A 14865-nucleotide genomic window follows, 5' to 3' on the forward strand; every position below is an offset into this window, starting at 1 on the left:
CCAGCCTTGTGTTCATGGTCCTCATGGCTCTGTTTGCTCCCCAGTGACACAGCACATGAAGGAACTCCTGGAAAGGAACACTAAGAAGAAGTCCAAGTTGAGAAAGAAACCCAAGCCCTATGTTGAGGAGCCGGATGGTAGGGCCTCTCTCTGCAGCCCGTGCGCTGCGTCTGCACAGTTCTGCTCTCCGGCCTCGGCCACCTGACCTTTCTCTAACCGCTTCTGGGTTGAGGGCGGGGCACTAACCATCAGGCCTGTGGCCTCATCCTGAGCAGGCTGGAGGCCCTGTCCCTGACAGGCTCCTGGGAGAGGCCACACCAGCCCTGTGCTTTTCTCTGTGGTGCTCAGTAGTTTCCACCTTGCATGCTGGGTTCTCAGTGGGTAGGGGTTGTGAGGACTAGTTGGCCAGGGCCTGCAAGAGGCACCCCAGGTAGGTATTTGGTGAGGGAGTACCCTGGGGGCAAGGGCCTTCCAGCCCTGGCTCAGGACCCCCCTCCTGTCCAAGTTTTAGGGAAGCCCTGTCCACCGGGGCTGTGCCCTCCCTGCAGGGGGAGCTGTGAGTCCCATTGCTGTCAGGTCAACCCCCCCTGGCCCTGCCACCTCCCCACTTCCCCGTCCTGGGTGCACCTGTGCTTAACCTGCTGCTCTTCTCCTGAGGCCACTCCACCTTGGCCCTTCCTCTGGGCTGCCCTCAGGAGGAAGAGGCAGCTGAGACCCAAGACTTCTGGCTGCCCTTGGCCTGCTCTTGTCTGGGACAGGTGGGGAAGGAGCCCTGACCTCTGGCCTGAGCCCATTTCTTGAGAATCAAGTAGCAGCAGCCAGGGGGAGCTGGGGGCGTAGCAGTCGGTTCCCTGTGGACCTGGAGCTGCCAAGCAGGACCCTGAAGCCCGAGGTGGTGCCGGGAGGTGGGAGGGGGGGGTGGTCTGGGCCCTGGCACAACAGCATGGTCTCTTGGAGCCGCTTTAGTTGCCCCTCCGTGGGCCTCCCTGCCTGGAAACAGGACGGGCGAGCCCTGGCAAGGCCAGGCGGGCAGTGGGCTTGGACCAGAGAACAGCCGTTTACAGCATGTAGGAGACAGGCCCTCTTGCCTCTGTCCTGCAGAGGAGGAAACTCGGGCCCAGACAGCTGCACCTGGCCACAGTCACCAGCTGAGAGGTGGCAGCCACAGGATCTTCGGATCCCAGTCTGTTGGAGAAGCCAGGTTGGGACCCAGGAGGCCCTGGGAGAGAGGTCAGGGCATATCTCCCCCAGTCCCCGAGACTAGGACAGGAGTCACTCGCCCGAGGAAGAGGTAGGCCCCAGGGTGAGGGACAGCGAGTCCCTGTTGCAAAGGGCTCCTAGTGCTCAGAGCTCAGCCTGGGCTCCATTGTTTAAGCACCGTCCATTCTCCTAAAGCAAGAGCTCACCCACAAAGGCCATACCAGCCTGTGGCAGAGGATCCAGTGGCTGTGTCCACCTGGTCAGAGGCTGCAGCCAGCCTCCTCTGCCAGGGGTCTGGGTCCCCGGGGACCTGAAATGGATTCTCCAGGGTCTAAACATCTAGGAGAAATGTTTATTTTTATTGTGATGAATCTATAAAAGAATCCCCTTACCAGTTATAACAACAAAACTTTTGTGAAAATCAGAAATGAAAAGATTTTCATGATTGAAACATGATTGTGTTTTTCACACTGGGGTCCCAGGGTCCCTATGTCCATAAGCAACTGCTTCCTTTAAAAGACTCAGATGTGTGGGTTGGAGAATTGGGTCTAGAAGGCTCCCTTGGGCAAGCAGACAGGCCCCTCGGGGCAGAGCACAGCCCGGCCCATCTGTCTGTCCCTTGGGCTTGGCCTCACTGTGTGTCCTCTGTCTTGCTGCTGCTTCTCCTTCGCTTCCCTTTCCTGGGCCAGGAAAGATGTGCCGTATGTTCCAGACCCACCTGAGTAGGGTCTTCTCCCCTCTCCCTCCTCCTTCTCCCCTCTGTATCTACAGAGCCCCCTGGCCAAGGTTCCTGAGGTCCTTGCCTTCAGGATGCTGGCCCAGCCCCCTACCCCGATGACCCCCAGGGACAAGCTGTGCTGCCAGGGTGGAGCCTCAGAGAGCCCGAAGTCTGCCCTCCCCATAACACCCAGGCTCAAGACACAGGTGGCCCTCCACACTCATCCCGTTTGCACCATGAGCCAGGCCTGAGCCTCCCTCTCCTGACCCCCACCCAGGCAGCCCTGGACCCAGCAGGCAGGGGAGGCTGGGGGCTGAAGCCTTCACCCAGGATGGGGGCCAAGGTTGCGGGAGAACTGGGCCTGCTGTCCGGCCAGCCCCAACCCTCAGTGCTGGCCCAAGGCAGCAGCTTCTGAGTACCTCCAGGTTTGTGGCACGTTGAAATGACCAGCTGGGGGAGGGAGCCAAAAATTTGGAGGTCCTGGGACCCAGGCCCTGCCCTGTCCTCTCTGACTCGTTTAGGAGAATAGGTCTCATAGTCAAACTGCTCTTTTTGGACCTGGGGTTGGCGGGGGGGGCGGGGGGGTGTTGGGAGCTGGCAGAGGGATTCCTTCTCCAGCCTAGCTCTTCTGGAGGTAAGAGAAGTGCCCCTTGCTTCTCCATGTGGATTTTTGCTCCAGAGGACAGCCCTGGAGAATGAAGACCCACTGCCCTGGGCGCGGGGTGGGCAGGAGCCTGGCCAGGCCAGCCAGGATGCCCAGGGCTCAGGTAGGGCTGCCTCTTCTCACCCTCTTTGCTGCTTCCTCTTAGTTACTGGCTGGCCGGCAGCCCCTGCGCCCCACACATCCACGCCAAGCCGACCAGCATCCATTCTCTTCCAGGGGTGGCGATAAGCACATACGCCAAGTACTGCTACCACAAGCTGCAGAAGGCAGCCCTGACTGGGGCCAAAAAGGTACCAGCGTCTCCCAGGACAGCCAGGCAGGGGCGGGCAGGCTCTGCCAGAGACTCCTAGACGGGGTACAAAGGGAATCGGGGACCCTTGGGCAGCCTACACTTGGGGAAGGGCAGTAGCAGCTCACAGTGTAAAGGGTGCTACAGGAAGCCCACCTGGGCTGGCAGCCAGGGAAGGCCTCAGGCAAGAGTGCACCCCCAGCTCAGGAGCCACTGCAGACAAAGGGGAGTGTAGCTGGGCCAGGGCATCAGGCCATCAGCCTAGTGAGGGTGTTAGCAACACCAGCTGCCCCAAGCCTGCCACCATTTGGCTGGTGTGACTAGGTGCAGAGGGCAGGCCCAGGGACTACCCCTCCCAGAAAGGACCCTCACTCTTGGCAGATGGGCTCAGAAGACCACCACAAGCTCCTTTGCTCACACCGGGCCACCTGCCAGCCATGGAGGTCTGAGAGCCCAGATCCATCACAGGGCTCCTGCCAAGGAGGCCTCCCACCCCCACAGAGGAGTGAGCCTGTCCCATGTGGGCAGACGGGCAGGTGGTCCCAGCAGTGCCCTCCACTACTGATTCCCTGACGTTGGCCGTCATGGGGACAGCTGCCACCTGGAGGAGGAGCTTGGCAGCCACACTTCTTCCCACAACCCATCCCATCCACGGTGGCTCCTAGCAGGTAGGAGGCCTTAGTCACCTTAGTCACACTACACAGCTAGGCCTCATCCCCTGGACTTGGGACCTGCAGCCATTCTCCCCTCCTGTCCACCCTCATGGGTGCAGTGTCTGCAGCTGTCCCCATCCTCCCTTTCAATCCACCGCCCCACCCAGGAAGCCCCAGGCTCTCCTGCACCTGACCCACCCCCACCTCTGTTGAGGGCACAACTGCCTCCCACTGTCCCAGAGCCTGGTCTCCCCTTTCCACTTCCTCTCCCCACTGAATGCATTGCTCCAGCCCTGACACAGACTTCAGAAGCCACTGCCTGCACCCACTCAGGCTCCTCCTCTGCACCACCACCCCAGGGTGACTGCACGTGACCAAGACCCGTCAGCCTGGCCCCTCTCACCCCAGGCAGCTCCCCGACTGTCCTGCCCAGGAGTCACTCACATCCTCTTCCCATACTTCCGGGTGCTGTAGGTAGTCCGGCAGGAGTGCCCCCGGTGACTCTGGCCAGGGATTTGGGGTGTCCCCAGCTCTGGGTGGGCAAAACCCTGGAATTCAGGGGGATGAGAGGACAAAGGAGGGGCAGCCAAGCTAGGGGCAGTCTGGGGTCAAGGGGAGCTGGGCCAGGCAGGACAGAGTGAGGCTGTCTTTGCAGGGGCTGAAGAAGCCCAACGTGGAGGAGATCCGGCATGCCAAGAACGCCGTGTTCAGCCCGTCCATGTTTGGCAGTGCACTACAGGAGGTCATGAGCATGCAGAAGGAGCGCTACCCTGAGCGACAGCTGCCCTGGGTACAGACACGGCTGTCTGAGGAGGTCCTGGCGCTCAACGGTGACCAGACAGAAGGCATCTTCAGGTGCCGGAAACCTGGGCCCTGGGTGTAGGGGCCTCAGTGGCTCCACCGCACATCTCGACTGATGGGGGCTATGGGGCACCAGGCCTCTGAGTAGGCAGAGGGGCCAGCATAAGGGTGGGGAGAGGCACCCTGGAGCAAGCGGAAGGCCCAAGCCACTGAGACCAGGAGAGGCAGGGTAGGGGCCATCCTTAGGAGGCAGGTCAGCTGCACGACAGCACTCCCAGACCCAGGCAGGGGAGCTGGCAAGGCAGGGCCCCTGCAGAAGAAGGGCCCAGGGAGCACTCTGACTCCGACCACGGGCAGAGCCTGATGTAGGAAGGTGGAGAGGTGCAGCAAGCCCAGTGGTCGGTCCTCACCTGTGATTGGGGATGACACTCCCTCTCCCATGGGGAGTGGCACTTGGCTAATCACCTGCTGTCATGGCTCACCTACCCAGGCCCCTAGAAAGACATTTGGGGAAACTGAGGCTTGTGGGTTTGGGCCTCAGTGGCCATGCACAGGAATGCATCTGTAGGGCATGGGAAGGAGACCAGTTATATGGAGAGGGGCTGAGCGGAGCCAAGTTCCTCCTCCCTTACACCCTCACTTTGCTCCACAGAGTCCCTGGGGACATTGATGAGGTGAACGCCCTGAAGCTACAGGTGGACCAGTGGAAGGTGCCTACAGGCCTGGAGGACCCCCACGTCCCTGGTGAGTCCCCAGCCCCCATAGTAGCAGGAGCAGGCTCGATCCCTGCAGTTCAGATGGCTCTGCTCCGCCGCTGATGCAGCCGCCGCCCTGTCCACCGGAGGCCGCCTCCAGTCGTTTCTCCAGCCTGGCCTGCTCACAGCAGCTATACAGCTACCCCTGGGAGAGGTCCTGTTTTGCACGGCAATCCTGGCATAATCCTCCAGGCCTCTGGGATCAGTCCAGCTCCTCAAGTTCATGACCTCACTAGGATCTGGGCCAGCACAGCTTTGGCCAGGCGGACCTTTGCCAGTATGGTCCACCAGCCAGCCCCTCCAGTGGCCTGCTGCCCCGCCCCCACACAGCCCCTTTCACACCCCAGTTGCGGGGTCAGGAGGGCATTCCTCCACACTGCGCTCTGCCCAGGGCTGAGCCCATGCTGTGTCCATAGCGTCGCTGCTGAAGCTGTGGTACCGAGAGCTGGAGGAGCCCCTGATCCCGCATGAGTTCTACGAACAGTGCATCGCACACTATGAGAACCCCGAGGCAGCCGTGGCCGTGGTGCATGCACTGCCCCGCATCAACCGCCTGGTGCTGTGCTACCTCATCCGCTTCCTCCAGGTGCGTGGCTGGCCCCTCCCTCGGACACGTCCCACCCACATCCCTGACCTTGCACTTGGCACGCCTCTACTCTCCAGGCAGGCTCCACCCCCACCGTCATACTGCCCGCATGCCCGACCCCCCAGGCACGCCCCACTTCCTGCCCTGTCCCACCAGTCGCTGCCCCGTACAGGTGTTCGTGCAGCCCGCCAATGTGGCCATCACCAAGATGGACGTCAGCAACCTGGCCATGGTGATGGCGCCCAACTGCCTTCGCTGCCGATCGGATGACCCGCGTGTCATCTTCGAGAACACTCGCAAGGAGATGTCCTTCTTGCGGGTGCTCATCCAGCACCTGGACACCAGCTTCATGGAGGGCGTGCTATAGCACGTGGGCTAAAGGGCTGAGGGTGGGGACAGAGCCAGGCTCGGGGGCACCCGGGCCAGCGAGCACGCGGGGAGGGGGGAGGGAATGCCCCATCCGCGGAGGTAGCATGCCAGGCTCCGCCCATGCCCGCCCCAGCCCTGGAAATCTGCCCCCCATCTCCCTTTTCCGGGCCTGAGGGCTCAGCTAGGGCAGAGGGACTGCCAGAAGGGTACTTCTGGCCCCACACACCTCGTGGCCAGTTCCGGGGCTAGGCCCCTAATACCCTCCCCCCTCCAACGCCAGCCACCGGTCAGCCCTGAGAAAGTGCCTTCTGTTTCCTGGAGCCAAGTGACACTGCCCCACCCTGGCGTGCCCTAGGGCACAGAGCTGCCTCCCCAGGGCTCCTGTGCTCAGTCTGGTCCTGGCCAGAGCCCTACCAGGTTGCCCCTCCCTCAGTCTCCTGGTCTGCAGCTTTCTCCCTCCCCAACCCCTGCCACCCATTCCCCCTGCCACTTGTGGCCTCCACCACAGTGTGCAGGAACTTGGGGGCTCCAGGGCACTGGGCTGTCCACCATCAGAGCCTAGCCCAGCTGGCCCAGGGCCTGGCAGACTCTCTCTGGGTGGGGAGGGGCCCCCAAACCAAAGTCCTCTGTGGGGGGCAGGCTTGGGCAGGCATTCTGGGGCAGGGTGGGGGAGGGATGAGAGTATTTTTTCTCAGTGTAACTACAGAATCTATCCTGCAGCCCAACCCGCCTGTGTATAGAGATATAAATAGAGGGAAAGATATAAGAACTAAATTTGCTAATGACATAGTTTTAACCCAAATGCTATTTATCTCCAAGCCTTCCTAGCCCATCCTCTGTGCAGAGCAAGTTGTCATTCCTTTCTTTTCTTATCCACTTCTTGGCTTCTGACCAAAAAACAGACCCTGCCCCATCCTCAAGAGGACCTGCATGGGATGAGAGGGAAGGAACTGAGGCGGGGGAACAGAGGGTGCCCAGGATTGCCCTTCCCGAGGGCCGGAGCTGGGGAGAGGGGGCACCTAAACTTTCAGTTTGTACATTTTCCATTTTGGAATTTTCAGTTCCAATTATAAAACTTAATTTCTCCCTACTTTTTATATATATATATATTTTTAGAGTTGAGTTTTTATTTATTAAAAAAGCCCAGCCCTGCAGAGGCCCCGGTGACCCTGGGCGGGGGGGTCCTCAGTCGGATGGTCTTGGGGCCTGGGCGGGGGCGACCGGGCCACAGACTCTTGCTCTGACGCATGGACTCGAGAGGTGACAACTCTGTGAATAAAGTACATATGGAAACTTGCGAGCCATGGTCGCTGCCTGTCGCCTCCCGTTCCTTCCGGTAGCCGTGGGGGTTTGGGCAGTCCTCAGCTGGTTGCTGAGATGGGCCTCTGGAGGGACGCTAGGGGAGAATGGGGAAAGCGGCAAGTAGGGGGCGGGTTGGGAAAGAGCAGGCTGCTTTTCCGGGGTCGGGGCGAGGTGAAGAGTCGGAAAGGAGGCTCTGACCTGCGGCCGGCTTCGGCCACCTGGGGTATCTGACTTGACCCCAAAAGCCCAGCGGGATAGCCCAGGGGTGAGCTTTCTCTGGCCCTCCCTCCCCCAACCTGGCATAGGCTTCTAAACAATTTATTCAGCACCTAGTCGGACACGCCGACTGCCGTACGGAACAGGCTTCCTAGGAGTTCGGGGAGAAGACAAGCACGTACGGGTGCACGGCTGCACCCTCGCCTCACACCCGCACCCGTCCGTAGGGCAGGCCACCCCACAGGCCCAGCAAAGGAAGAGCATCCGGGTCGCCCAGAGTCCAGGAGCCTTGTGGGGCAGGGAGACCCGGCTGGCCGAGCTCGGTCGCCTTCGCCGGAACCCAAATTGCGAGGCCTTGACCATGGGCGGACGCGTTATATCGCAGCGCCGCCACCACATGACCCAACGGCTGCTTCCGGTGCCGGAGGAAGATGTGGCCGGTGTGCAGGGCGCTCCGGGCCTGGGCCCTGCCCTTGACGCATTCTCCCGGGGCCCGGGCCTGCGGTGGGGGCGGCGGTGTCTCCTACACCCAAGGACAAAGCCCGGAGCCCCGCACCCGCGAGTACTTTTACTACGTGGATCATCAGGGCCAGGTGGGCTGGGGGCGGGGCCGGGGAAGACCCCAGCGGGAAGGGGCGGGGCCAGGGAGGACTCCTGAGGGCGGGGCGAGCCCTAAGGGTGGGCTGAGTCTGCAAAGTTAGTGAACCCGACTGTGTTGAGCTGTGACAACGCGCTGGAGAGACACGGCCCCGGTCCCAAACCTAGATTGGTCCCCAGCTGCCAACTCCACACATGGCTGTGCCTCGCTCGCTTTGCACCCCCGGTCCCTTCCCCATCCTTCAAGCCGCCAGCCCTGGGCCGCCCCGCCTTCTTTGGAAGCCCTGGCAGGGACGATCGCCACTTCCAGGAGGCAGCCTCCTTGGAGGTGGCGGCACATCTGATTAGAAACCTGAGGGAAGAGGGGCGGAAAAGGCTTGCCACTTCAGTGAACCTGTGCTCGAGGAAGCACGGCTCGGGGTGCGGGGTAGATACGGGGAAGTTGAAAGAGCCCCCAGGTTTACCTACCACATGCCTCTCTGTATACGATGGGTACAGACAAGAAAAGAAAGCAGTCACAGGCCTGGGCCCAGGCCAGCCCAGACCGCCCTGCCTTGGGGAGGTCTTCCAGCTGGGATTCATGGGCTACAGCCTGTCCCTCTCTGCAGCTTTTCCTGGATGACTCCAAAATGAAGAACTTCATCACCTGCTTCAAAGGTATTGCTGTGCCCTAATCTCCCACCTTCCTTCTCCCTTCGGGGAAGGTTTTTGGAGGGCTCTGCTCCCCAACCCTACCCGCAGCGTGGGAATGGGCATCCTGAGCTCAAGAACCCCGCTATCTAGAGTGAAGCCAGGGCAGCCCTCCGACGTCGACTGCTGGCGCCAGCCCTTAGGGTGGCCTAGGGCGAGCCGTTTGCCTGGGGTAGCAGGGACTGGCATGGTGAGCAGTCCCTGTCCTTCGCCTCCCCAGACCCGCAGTTCCTGATCACTTTCTTCTCCCGTCTGAGACCCAACCGCAGCGGGCGCTACGAGGCCTCCTTCCCCTTCCTTTCTCCCTGCGGCAGGGAGCGCAACTTCCTGCGCTGTGAGGACCGGCCCGTGGTCTTTACACATCTTTTGGCTGCGGGCCCCGCGGCTCCGCGCCTCTCCTACTGCGGCGGCGGCGAGGCCCTAGCTGTGCCCTTCGAGCCTGCACGCCTGCTGCCCCTGGCCACCAACGGGCGCCTCTACCACCCAGCGCCGGAGCGCGCGGGCGGCGTGGGCCTGGTGCGCTCGGCCCTGGCCTTCGAGCTCAGCGCCTGCTTCGAGTACTCGCTCGACCAGTCCGCGCTGCCCTCGCACGTGCGTTGGCAGGGCCGCCGCCTCGCCCTCACCATGGACTTGGCCCCGCTGCTGCTTGCTGGACAGCCCCTCTGAGCATCCAGCGAGAGGCAGCGGGTCCCCAGGGCCCCGGGCATCCCTCCCAAGCCTCCTGCCAGCGTCGCTGCGCACGCGCCACTTGGAGCGCGCGCCGGCGAAGTGCGCGTGCGCGGCGGCGAGCCACCTCGGCCCCGCCCCTCCAGGCGCTGTCCAAGGTGCTGCCGCGGCCGGTCCCGACTGACGGCGGGAAGGGGCGGGCTCCCGGGCCTTTCTCTCTCCCCACATCTCGGGCCTGGGGTGTCCTCTGGTTCCGACCGCACTCCAAACAACAGTCTCCGGAGACCGGTGGGAGGCGCTGGGCTCCAGTGCGCGTGCGCACGTGGGGCCCGCCCCTCCCCCGCCCGGCGCTGCTCAGTGGGCCGAGGCGCAGCCGGCTCCACGGGGGAGCCGCGCCGCGGGAGCGTCAGGTGAGGGGGTGCCCGACCCAAGGTCAGCGGACATGGGGGCGGGATCGGGGCCGTCCCGGGTCTGTCCACGACACGCACCAAGAAGGACTTGAGACCTGGCGGGACCACGCCCTATGCTCAAGGGGTCATGGGGTACGACGTGGGGTACGAGGCGCCCGGCTCGCTGCTTACACTGCGCCAGACCCAGTCGCAGGGCTTTCTCCCTTTCCCCCCAACCCCACACAGATGGGCGTCTTGGAGGCAGTGACAGCCATACCCAAGCCTGGGTGTGACGCCTCACCTCTGCCCAGCCGGATTAGGGGTTGTCCACTGGGTAAAAGGATTTGTGGCCGCGCCTCCGCGGCTCTTCCTGCCTGGGCCCTCATCCCTGCCCCGCTGGCCCGTCGACACGGATCCGCATCTAGGGATGTCCATGTGAGCAGCAGTGCCCTGAGTCCCAAGGAGGAAGCCAAGAACCTTCTCTACTGGAGAGGCCTTGCCCCGGAGGCTAGGTGTGTGGGCGAGCCCCGGGTCTGCCCTTTTGCTCAAGATGAATGCCAGGAGCCCAAAGAAATCTCCCAGTTTCTTGGGGTTCTCACACATCCTGAGACACTTGGGAACTGCCTCTGCCTTTGCCTGGGCCAAACCTATTCCATTAAAACTTTTGCTGTGCCTACCTCATCTCTACTGACTTTAAATAATCATGAGTTACACCTTAGGGCAAGATTTAAGCAAAAACCAAGGCTACTTGGTACCTTTTTACATAGGCCACTCTTGATGGCAGGGAGACCTCAAGACCTGGTGATCCGGTGGGGGGAGGGGGGTGTTCACAGTGGAAACCATTTGAAGTGGGGCTTGAGACTGAGCCTCAGCCCTGCCATCCCTGGCTGGCCTCTCAGCCCAGGCCCCCATCGTTAAAGCTGGACTCGTTGTGCCTGACGGGAGACCCAGGGCTCTATATCACGGCTGCACGTGCACAATCCTCCGGCACACTGCACATCTGTTCACAAGCCAGGTCATCACTGAGACTACATTAGAAACCCAGGTGGTGGCCCATGGGCCTGTTTTGCACTCCAATCATTCCAGGGCCCCACTGACCCCCCAGAAGAGGCACCTTTTTGGGAGCCAGCATGGAGAACACAGGCCCATAGTTTCTGAAACGATGTTCTTCCCTGTTGTTTTCCTCATCACCCCGTTCTCTGACACATTCCTGAGAACAAGCCTTCATTCCAAGTAAGCTGTTCCACTCACCCCACCCTCAGGGCAGGGGCAGGACAAAGCAGTACCTTGATTTTTCCGTGGCTGGTGGCTCCCCTAAGACCAATTCTGCCCTGGTCTCCTATCAAGTGGCAACAGGTGAATCACCCCATCAAGGGACAGAGCGTGAGGCTCGGGGGTAAAGGACTAGACTAAGGCTGGTGGAGGTGAGGACAGGGCCACTGGCAGTACATGTTCTGGGAGCACAAAAGGGGCCTGTGCTCTGCACCACACAAGGCCTCATGCCGAGTCCCCAGAGTGAGGAGTCCACATACACAAGGGGGTGTGTCGGCCTGAGCCTGCTTTACTTCGTCTGGCCCTGGATTTCACCATCCACAGGCTCCCAAGCCCGTACCTTGCACCAGCCTCTTGCACCCTAGATCAAGAGAGTGGCTGGTTGCCAGGGTGTAGAGGACAGCACTACCAGGTGTCCACACGCCTGAGCAGGAAGCCTCACAGAGCCAGGAGAGATGGGATGGAGGAGGGGGAGGGCTCTTCCTATGTGGTCTGTGTGCGAGACAGAGGACATCAGAAATTATAAATTGGAACCTGATGCTGCACATCCTTGACTATTTTTGTTACGGAAGAAACATTTTATCAGTGTCTTAAACTGCTAACTTTTCAAACATTAGACATGATGTGAGCTTCCATTCATGCTCTTCGCTGGCTCTTAAGTGTTAGGGGAAGGCCTGCCAAACTGTGTTTCAGGAGGTGCATCCCATCCGGGGCCCGACTGTAGGGAAGCTGGTGAAGAGGCTGCCGCTTTGACTTTGTGGTCCGCAGCGTGTCCCGCGGGAGATGGCCTGGGGGGCTCCGGCACTACTGCTGCTGTTCCTGCTGTGTGTGCCCAGTCTCCCACCCTGTGCCGCTGGCTGTCCTGCCAACTGCCGCTGCTACAGCACCACGGTGGAGTGTGGGGCCCTGCAGCTGCGCGTGGTCCCACCTGGAATCCCGCCTGGGACGCAGGTGGGAACTGCATGGGGTTGCAGGCTAGGAATGCCCACAACAGGAGGGAAGGGTGTGTATCTGGGTGGGTAGATGGGGACCCTATGTTAGAGGGATACTCCCTCAGGGCAGTAAACACCTGCCAGTCCTCCCTCCCTCTGGCCGGCAGACACTGTTCCTGCAGGACAACAGCATCGCGGGCCTGGAGCCGGCCATCCTGGCGCCCCTTGCCGCCCTGCGTCACCTGTACCTGCACAACAACAGCCTGCGTGCCCTGGAGCCAGGCGCCTTTCGTGCACAGTCGCGCCTGCTGGAGCTCGCGCTCACAGGCAACCGCCTGCGAGGCCTGCGCCTCGGCGCTTTCGCTGGTCTGGCCCAGCTGCGAGTACTCTACCTGGCTGGTAACCAGCTAGTGCAGCTGCTGGATTTCACCTTCCTGAATCTGCCGGTGAGAGGGTGTGGGGAAAAAGGGTCATCCTCTGCTGCCAGCTGCCCTGTGGACTGGAGTGGTGAAGGGGACAAAAGTCAACCAGCCTAGCCTGGTAAGGAGGAGACACTTCCCCAGGACCCCGGTCCCTGACCATCTGCTGTCCTCACTTCAGCGCCTGCAGGAGCTGCACCTGCAGGAAAACAGCATCGCACTGCTGGAGGACCAGGCCCTGGCCGGGCTTTCCTCACTGGCACTGCTGGACCTCAGCAGGAACCAGCTGGGCACCATCAGCCGTGAGACCCTGCAGCCCCTGGCCAGCCTGCAGGTCCTGCGCCTCACAGGTACCTCTTGAGCAATGGGTTTCATGCAAAGGTATCCTCCCTGACCACAGTGCTGGCAGTAGGGAGTAGGCTCAGGTGTCGAGGAAGCTCCAGTGGCAGTGGCTCTGAGTGGCAGAGTCTTGGGCAGTCCTGCTAGGAAGCTACTAGAATGCTGCTAGGAAAGAGGGTGCTGGTAGGGGCAGAGCTTAGGGAACTCTTGTAAGGAGAACAGAAAAGGTAGAAGTCCGTAAACGGACTAGACATGGTTGAGGGACTTGCACACTTTGGGGCCATCAGAGGGTGGGCACGCAGAAACTGGAAAGATGAGACCGGGACTGGGGGCATTTCCAGGAGCTAGCCCCTGGGAGACAAGGCTGCCGAGATTTTAGAGGTTTTAGTGATGGTGAGATGTCCGGGGATCCCCCCCAATAGTGGGACTTGTTGCAGAGATACTTCAGGACAGGAGAAACGTGCCCAGAACTGAAAGGGTGAGGGAAGAGCTTGTCTACACTCTGAGGAGCTCAGAGTCAAAGGAAGGGGTGAAAGGGGCTCCTGCTGTAGCTAAAAGAACCCCAACTGCACAGGCTGTGATCTGCCACAGCCCCTGAGCTACCTGCCCATCACTGCTCTGTCCGCAGAGAACCCATGGCGCTGTGACTGTGCCCTGCACTGGCTGGGAGCCTGGATCAAGGAGGGGGGTCAGAGGCTGCTCAGCTCCAGGGACAAGAAGATCATGTGTGCAGAGCCCCCACGCCTGGCACTTCAGAGTCTCCTGGACATTTCTGGTAGTAGCCTCATTTGCATCCCGCCTTCTGTGCACATTGAGCCGCTGGAGGTGACAGCCAACCTGGGTGAGGACCTACGGATTGCCTGCCAGGCTTCCGGCTACCCGCAGCCCCTGGTAACATGGAGAAAGGTGGCCCAGCCTCGCGAGGGACAACCGCGGGCCCAGGCCCAGCCAGAAGGCGGGGCGCCGGGTTCAGGTGGGCATGCGGCCTCCGATACAGGCAGCGGCATGCTCTTCCTCACCAACATCACCCTGGCCCACGCAGGCAAGTACGAGTGCGAGGCCTCTAACGCCGGCGGCGCCGCTCGCATGCCCTTCCAGCTCCTGGTCAACCTGTCCCAGCAGCAGTTGCAGCTGGCACCTCAGCCTCCCCCGGCCCCGGGCCCCAATGGCCACGAGCCCCTGCACGAAGCGAGCAGCATGGCTTTCCGCGCCCTGGGCCTGGCCATGCAGACGGCCATAGCGGCGGCCATCACGCTCCTGGCGCTCACAGCGCTGCTGCTGGCGACCTTGATTTGTCGCCGGCGCCGCAGGCGGAAAAAGGCACCAGGACCGCCGGGGGAGGGTGCGCTGTTCGTCAACGACTATTCGGACGGGCCCTGCACCTTCGCGCAGCTCGAGGAGCTCCGCGACGAGCGGGGCCACGAAATGTTCGTCATCGACCGCTCCAAGCCGCTCTTCCTCGAAGGCCCAGCGGAGGCGGCAGAGGGCGCGGAGCCCGGACCCGGGCCCGGGCCCGCGCAGGGGATCTTGCTACAACCACCCACCGCCTACGAGATCCACTGCTGAGGGGCGGGGGTGGGAGGCGCGCTCTGATGACGCCGGCACTGCGGATTGGCCGACTGGCGGACTGACTTCGCGCATGCTCCAGCGCGGTCAGTAAAACGTGGATGCTGCGCACTCTGCGGCGAGCTGTGTGTGAGGTCTGGGAACCTCGAGGGTGGGGCGGGGCACAGGCGCCTGAAGACCCCCAGCTCTGCTGATAGGAGCCCTGGAAGGTAACCGTCGGATGGCCAGGGAGGCTCCTGATACCCCACTGGGGTCCTCCAGAAAGCCTCTCCCACAATCAAGCCAGACTGCAGCTCTGCAGGGCCTGAGTCACGGTCTACTGTGGGGATGGTGGGGATGGTGGGGATATCCATTGGAGGGGGAGAGCAGACTGGGAGGCAGCTGCTAGCCAAGGCCATGCCGAGGCCCAAGGCCCACGGTGACAGCAGAGTCAGGGACAACG

The 14865-nt window shown here is 61.7% G+C and overlaps 3 protein-coding genes across 10 annotated transcripts in view; all 3 read left to right on the plus strand.

Annotated features, from left to right (window-relative positions):
* ARHGAP39 (Rho GTPase activating protein 39) overlaps nucleotides 1-7332 on the plus strand; it is a 56871-nt gene extending 49539 nt beyond the window's left edge. For 2 of the 3 annotated variants that reach the window (XM_053930074.1, XM_053930075.1), the window contains 6 exons: nucleotides 45-137; nucleotides 2799-2872; nucleotides 4180-4379; nucleotides 4978-5069; nucleotides 5497-5666; nucleotides 5839-7332. In XM_053930074.1, the coding sequence (XP_053786049.1) occupies nucleotides 45-137; nucleotides 2799-2872; nucleotides 4180-4379; nucleotides 4978-5069; nucleotides 5497-5666; nucleotides 5839-6033 (824 nt within the window). In that variant the 3' untranslated portion in view covers nucleotides 6034-7332. The remainder of the gene's footprint in view (nucleotides 1-44; nucleotides 138-2798; nucleotides 2873-4179; nucleotides 4380-4977; nucleotides 5070-5496; nucleotides 5667-5838) is intronic. The other variant, XM_053930076.1, reaches the window with a different exon arrangement.
* Nucleotides 7333-7882: 550 nt separating this feature from the next.
* C8H8orf82 (chromosome 8 C8orf82 homolog) lies at nucleotides 7883-10571 on the plus strand. 2 transcript variants are annotated; one of them, XM_053930155.1, is made up of 3 exons: nucleotides 7883-8146; nucleotides 8649-8807; nucleotides 9061-10571. In XM_053930155.1, the coding sequence occupies exons 1-3, from the start codon at nucleotides 7915-7917 to the stop codon at nucleotides 9504-9506; spliced, it is 837 nt and encodes a 278-aa protein (XP_053786130.1). In that variant the 5' UTR covers nucleotides 7883-7914; the 3' UTR covers nucleotides 9507-10571. The 2 variants fall into 2 exon arrangements, with proteins under 2 accessions (XP_053786130.1, XP_045037545.1); XM_045181610.2 differs by having other exon boundaries at nucleotides 7945-8146; nucleotides 8759-8807.
* LRRC24 (leucine rich repeat containing 24) lies at nucleotides 9834-14750 on the plus strand. Of its 5 annotated transcripts, none has more exons than XM_053930128.1 (5): nucleotides 9834-9916; nucleotides 11861-12118; nucleotides 12267-12545; nucleotides 12700-12868; nucleotides 13486-14750. In XM_053930128.1, exons 2-5 carry the CDS (start codon nucleotides 11951-11953, stop codon nucleotides 14421-14423), a joined length of 1554 nt encoding a protein of 517 aa, XP_053786103.1. In that variant the 5' UTR covers nucleotides 9834-9916; nucleotides 11861-11950; the 3' UTR covers nucleotides 14424-14750. The 5 variants fall into 5 exon arrangements, with proteins under 5 accessions (XP_053786103.1, XP_053786104.1, XP_045037543.1 ...); XM_053930129.1 differs by having other exon boundaries at nucleotides 9850-9916; nucleotides 11936-12118; XM_045181608.2 differs by lacking the exon at nucleotides 9834-9916 and adding an exon at nucleotides 10277-10407 and having other exon boundaries at nucleotides 11936-12118.
* The last annotated feature ends 115 nt before the right edge of the window (nucleotides 14751-14865 follow it).

This window comes from Desmodus rotundus, chromosome 8 (genome assembly GCF_022682495.2).
Source record: "Desmodus rotundus isolate HL8 chromosome 8, HLdesRot8A.1, whole genome shotgun sequence".
NCBI classification, from domain to species: Eukaryota; Metazoa; Chordata; class Mammalia; order Chiroptera; family Phyllostomidae; genus Desmodus; species Desmodus rotundus.

What these genes read in the sequence shown, in the direction of transcription:
- C8H8orf82 (XM_053930155.1), top strand. Translation starts at nt 7,915, where the DNA reads ATGGGCGGACGCGTTATATCGCAGCGCCGCCACCACATGACCCAACGG. An exon ending in ACGTGGATCATCAGGGCCAG is followed by an intron (nt 8,147 to 8,648) that starts GTGGGCTGGGGG and finishes CGATGGGTACAG; the next exon opens with ACAAGAAAAGAAAGCAGTCA. An exon ending in CTTCATCACCTGCTTCAAAG is followed by an intron (nt 8,808 to 9,060) that starts GTATTGCTGTGC and finishes TCGCCTCCCCAG; the next exon opens with ACCCGCAGTTCCTGATCACT.
- LRRC24 (XM_053930128.1), top strand. Translation starts at nt 11,951, where the DNA reads ATGGCCTGGGGGGCTCCGGCACTACTGCTGCTGTTCCTGCTGTGTGTG. An exon ending in GAATCCCGCCTGGGACGCAG is followed by an intron (nt 12,119 to 12,266) that starts GTGGGAACTGCA and finishes TCTGGCCGGCAG; the next exon opens with ACACTGTTCCTGCAGGACAA. An exon ending in TCACCTTCCTGAATCTGCCG is followed by an intron (nt 12,546 to 12,699) that starts GTGAGAGGGTGT and finishes TCCTCACTTCAG; the next exon opens with CGCCTGCAGGAGCTGCACCT.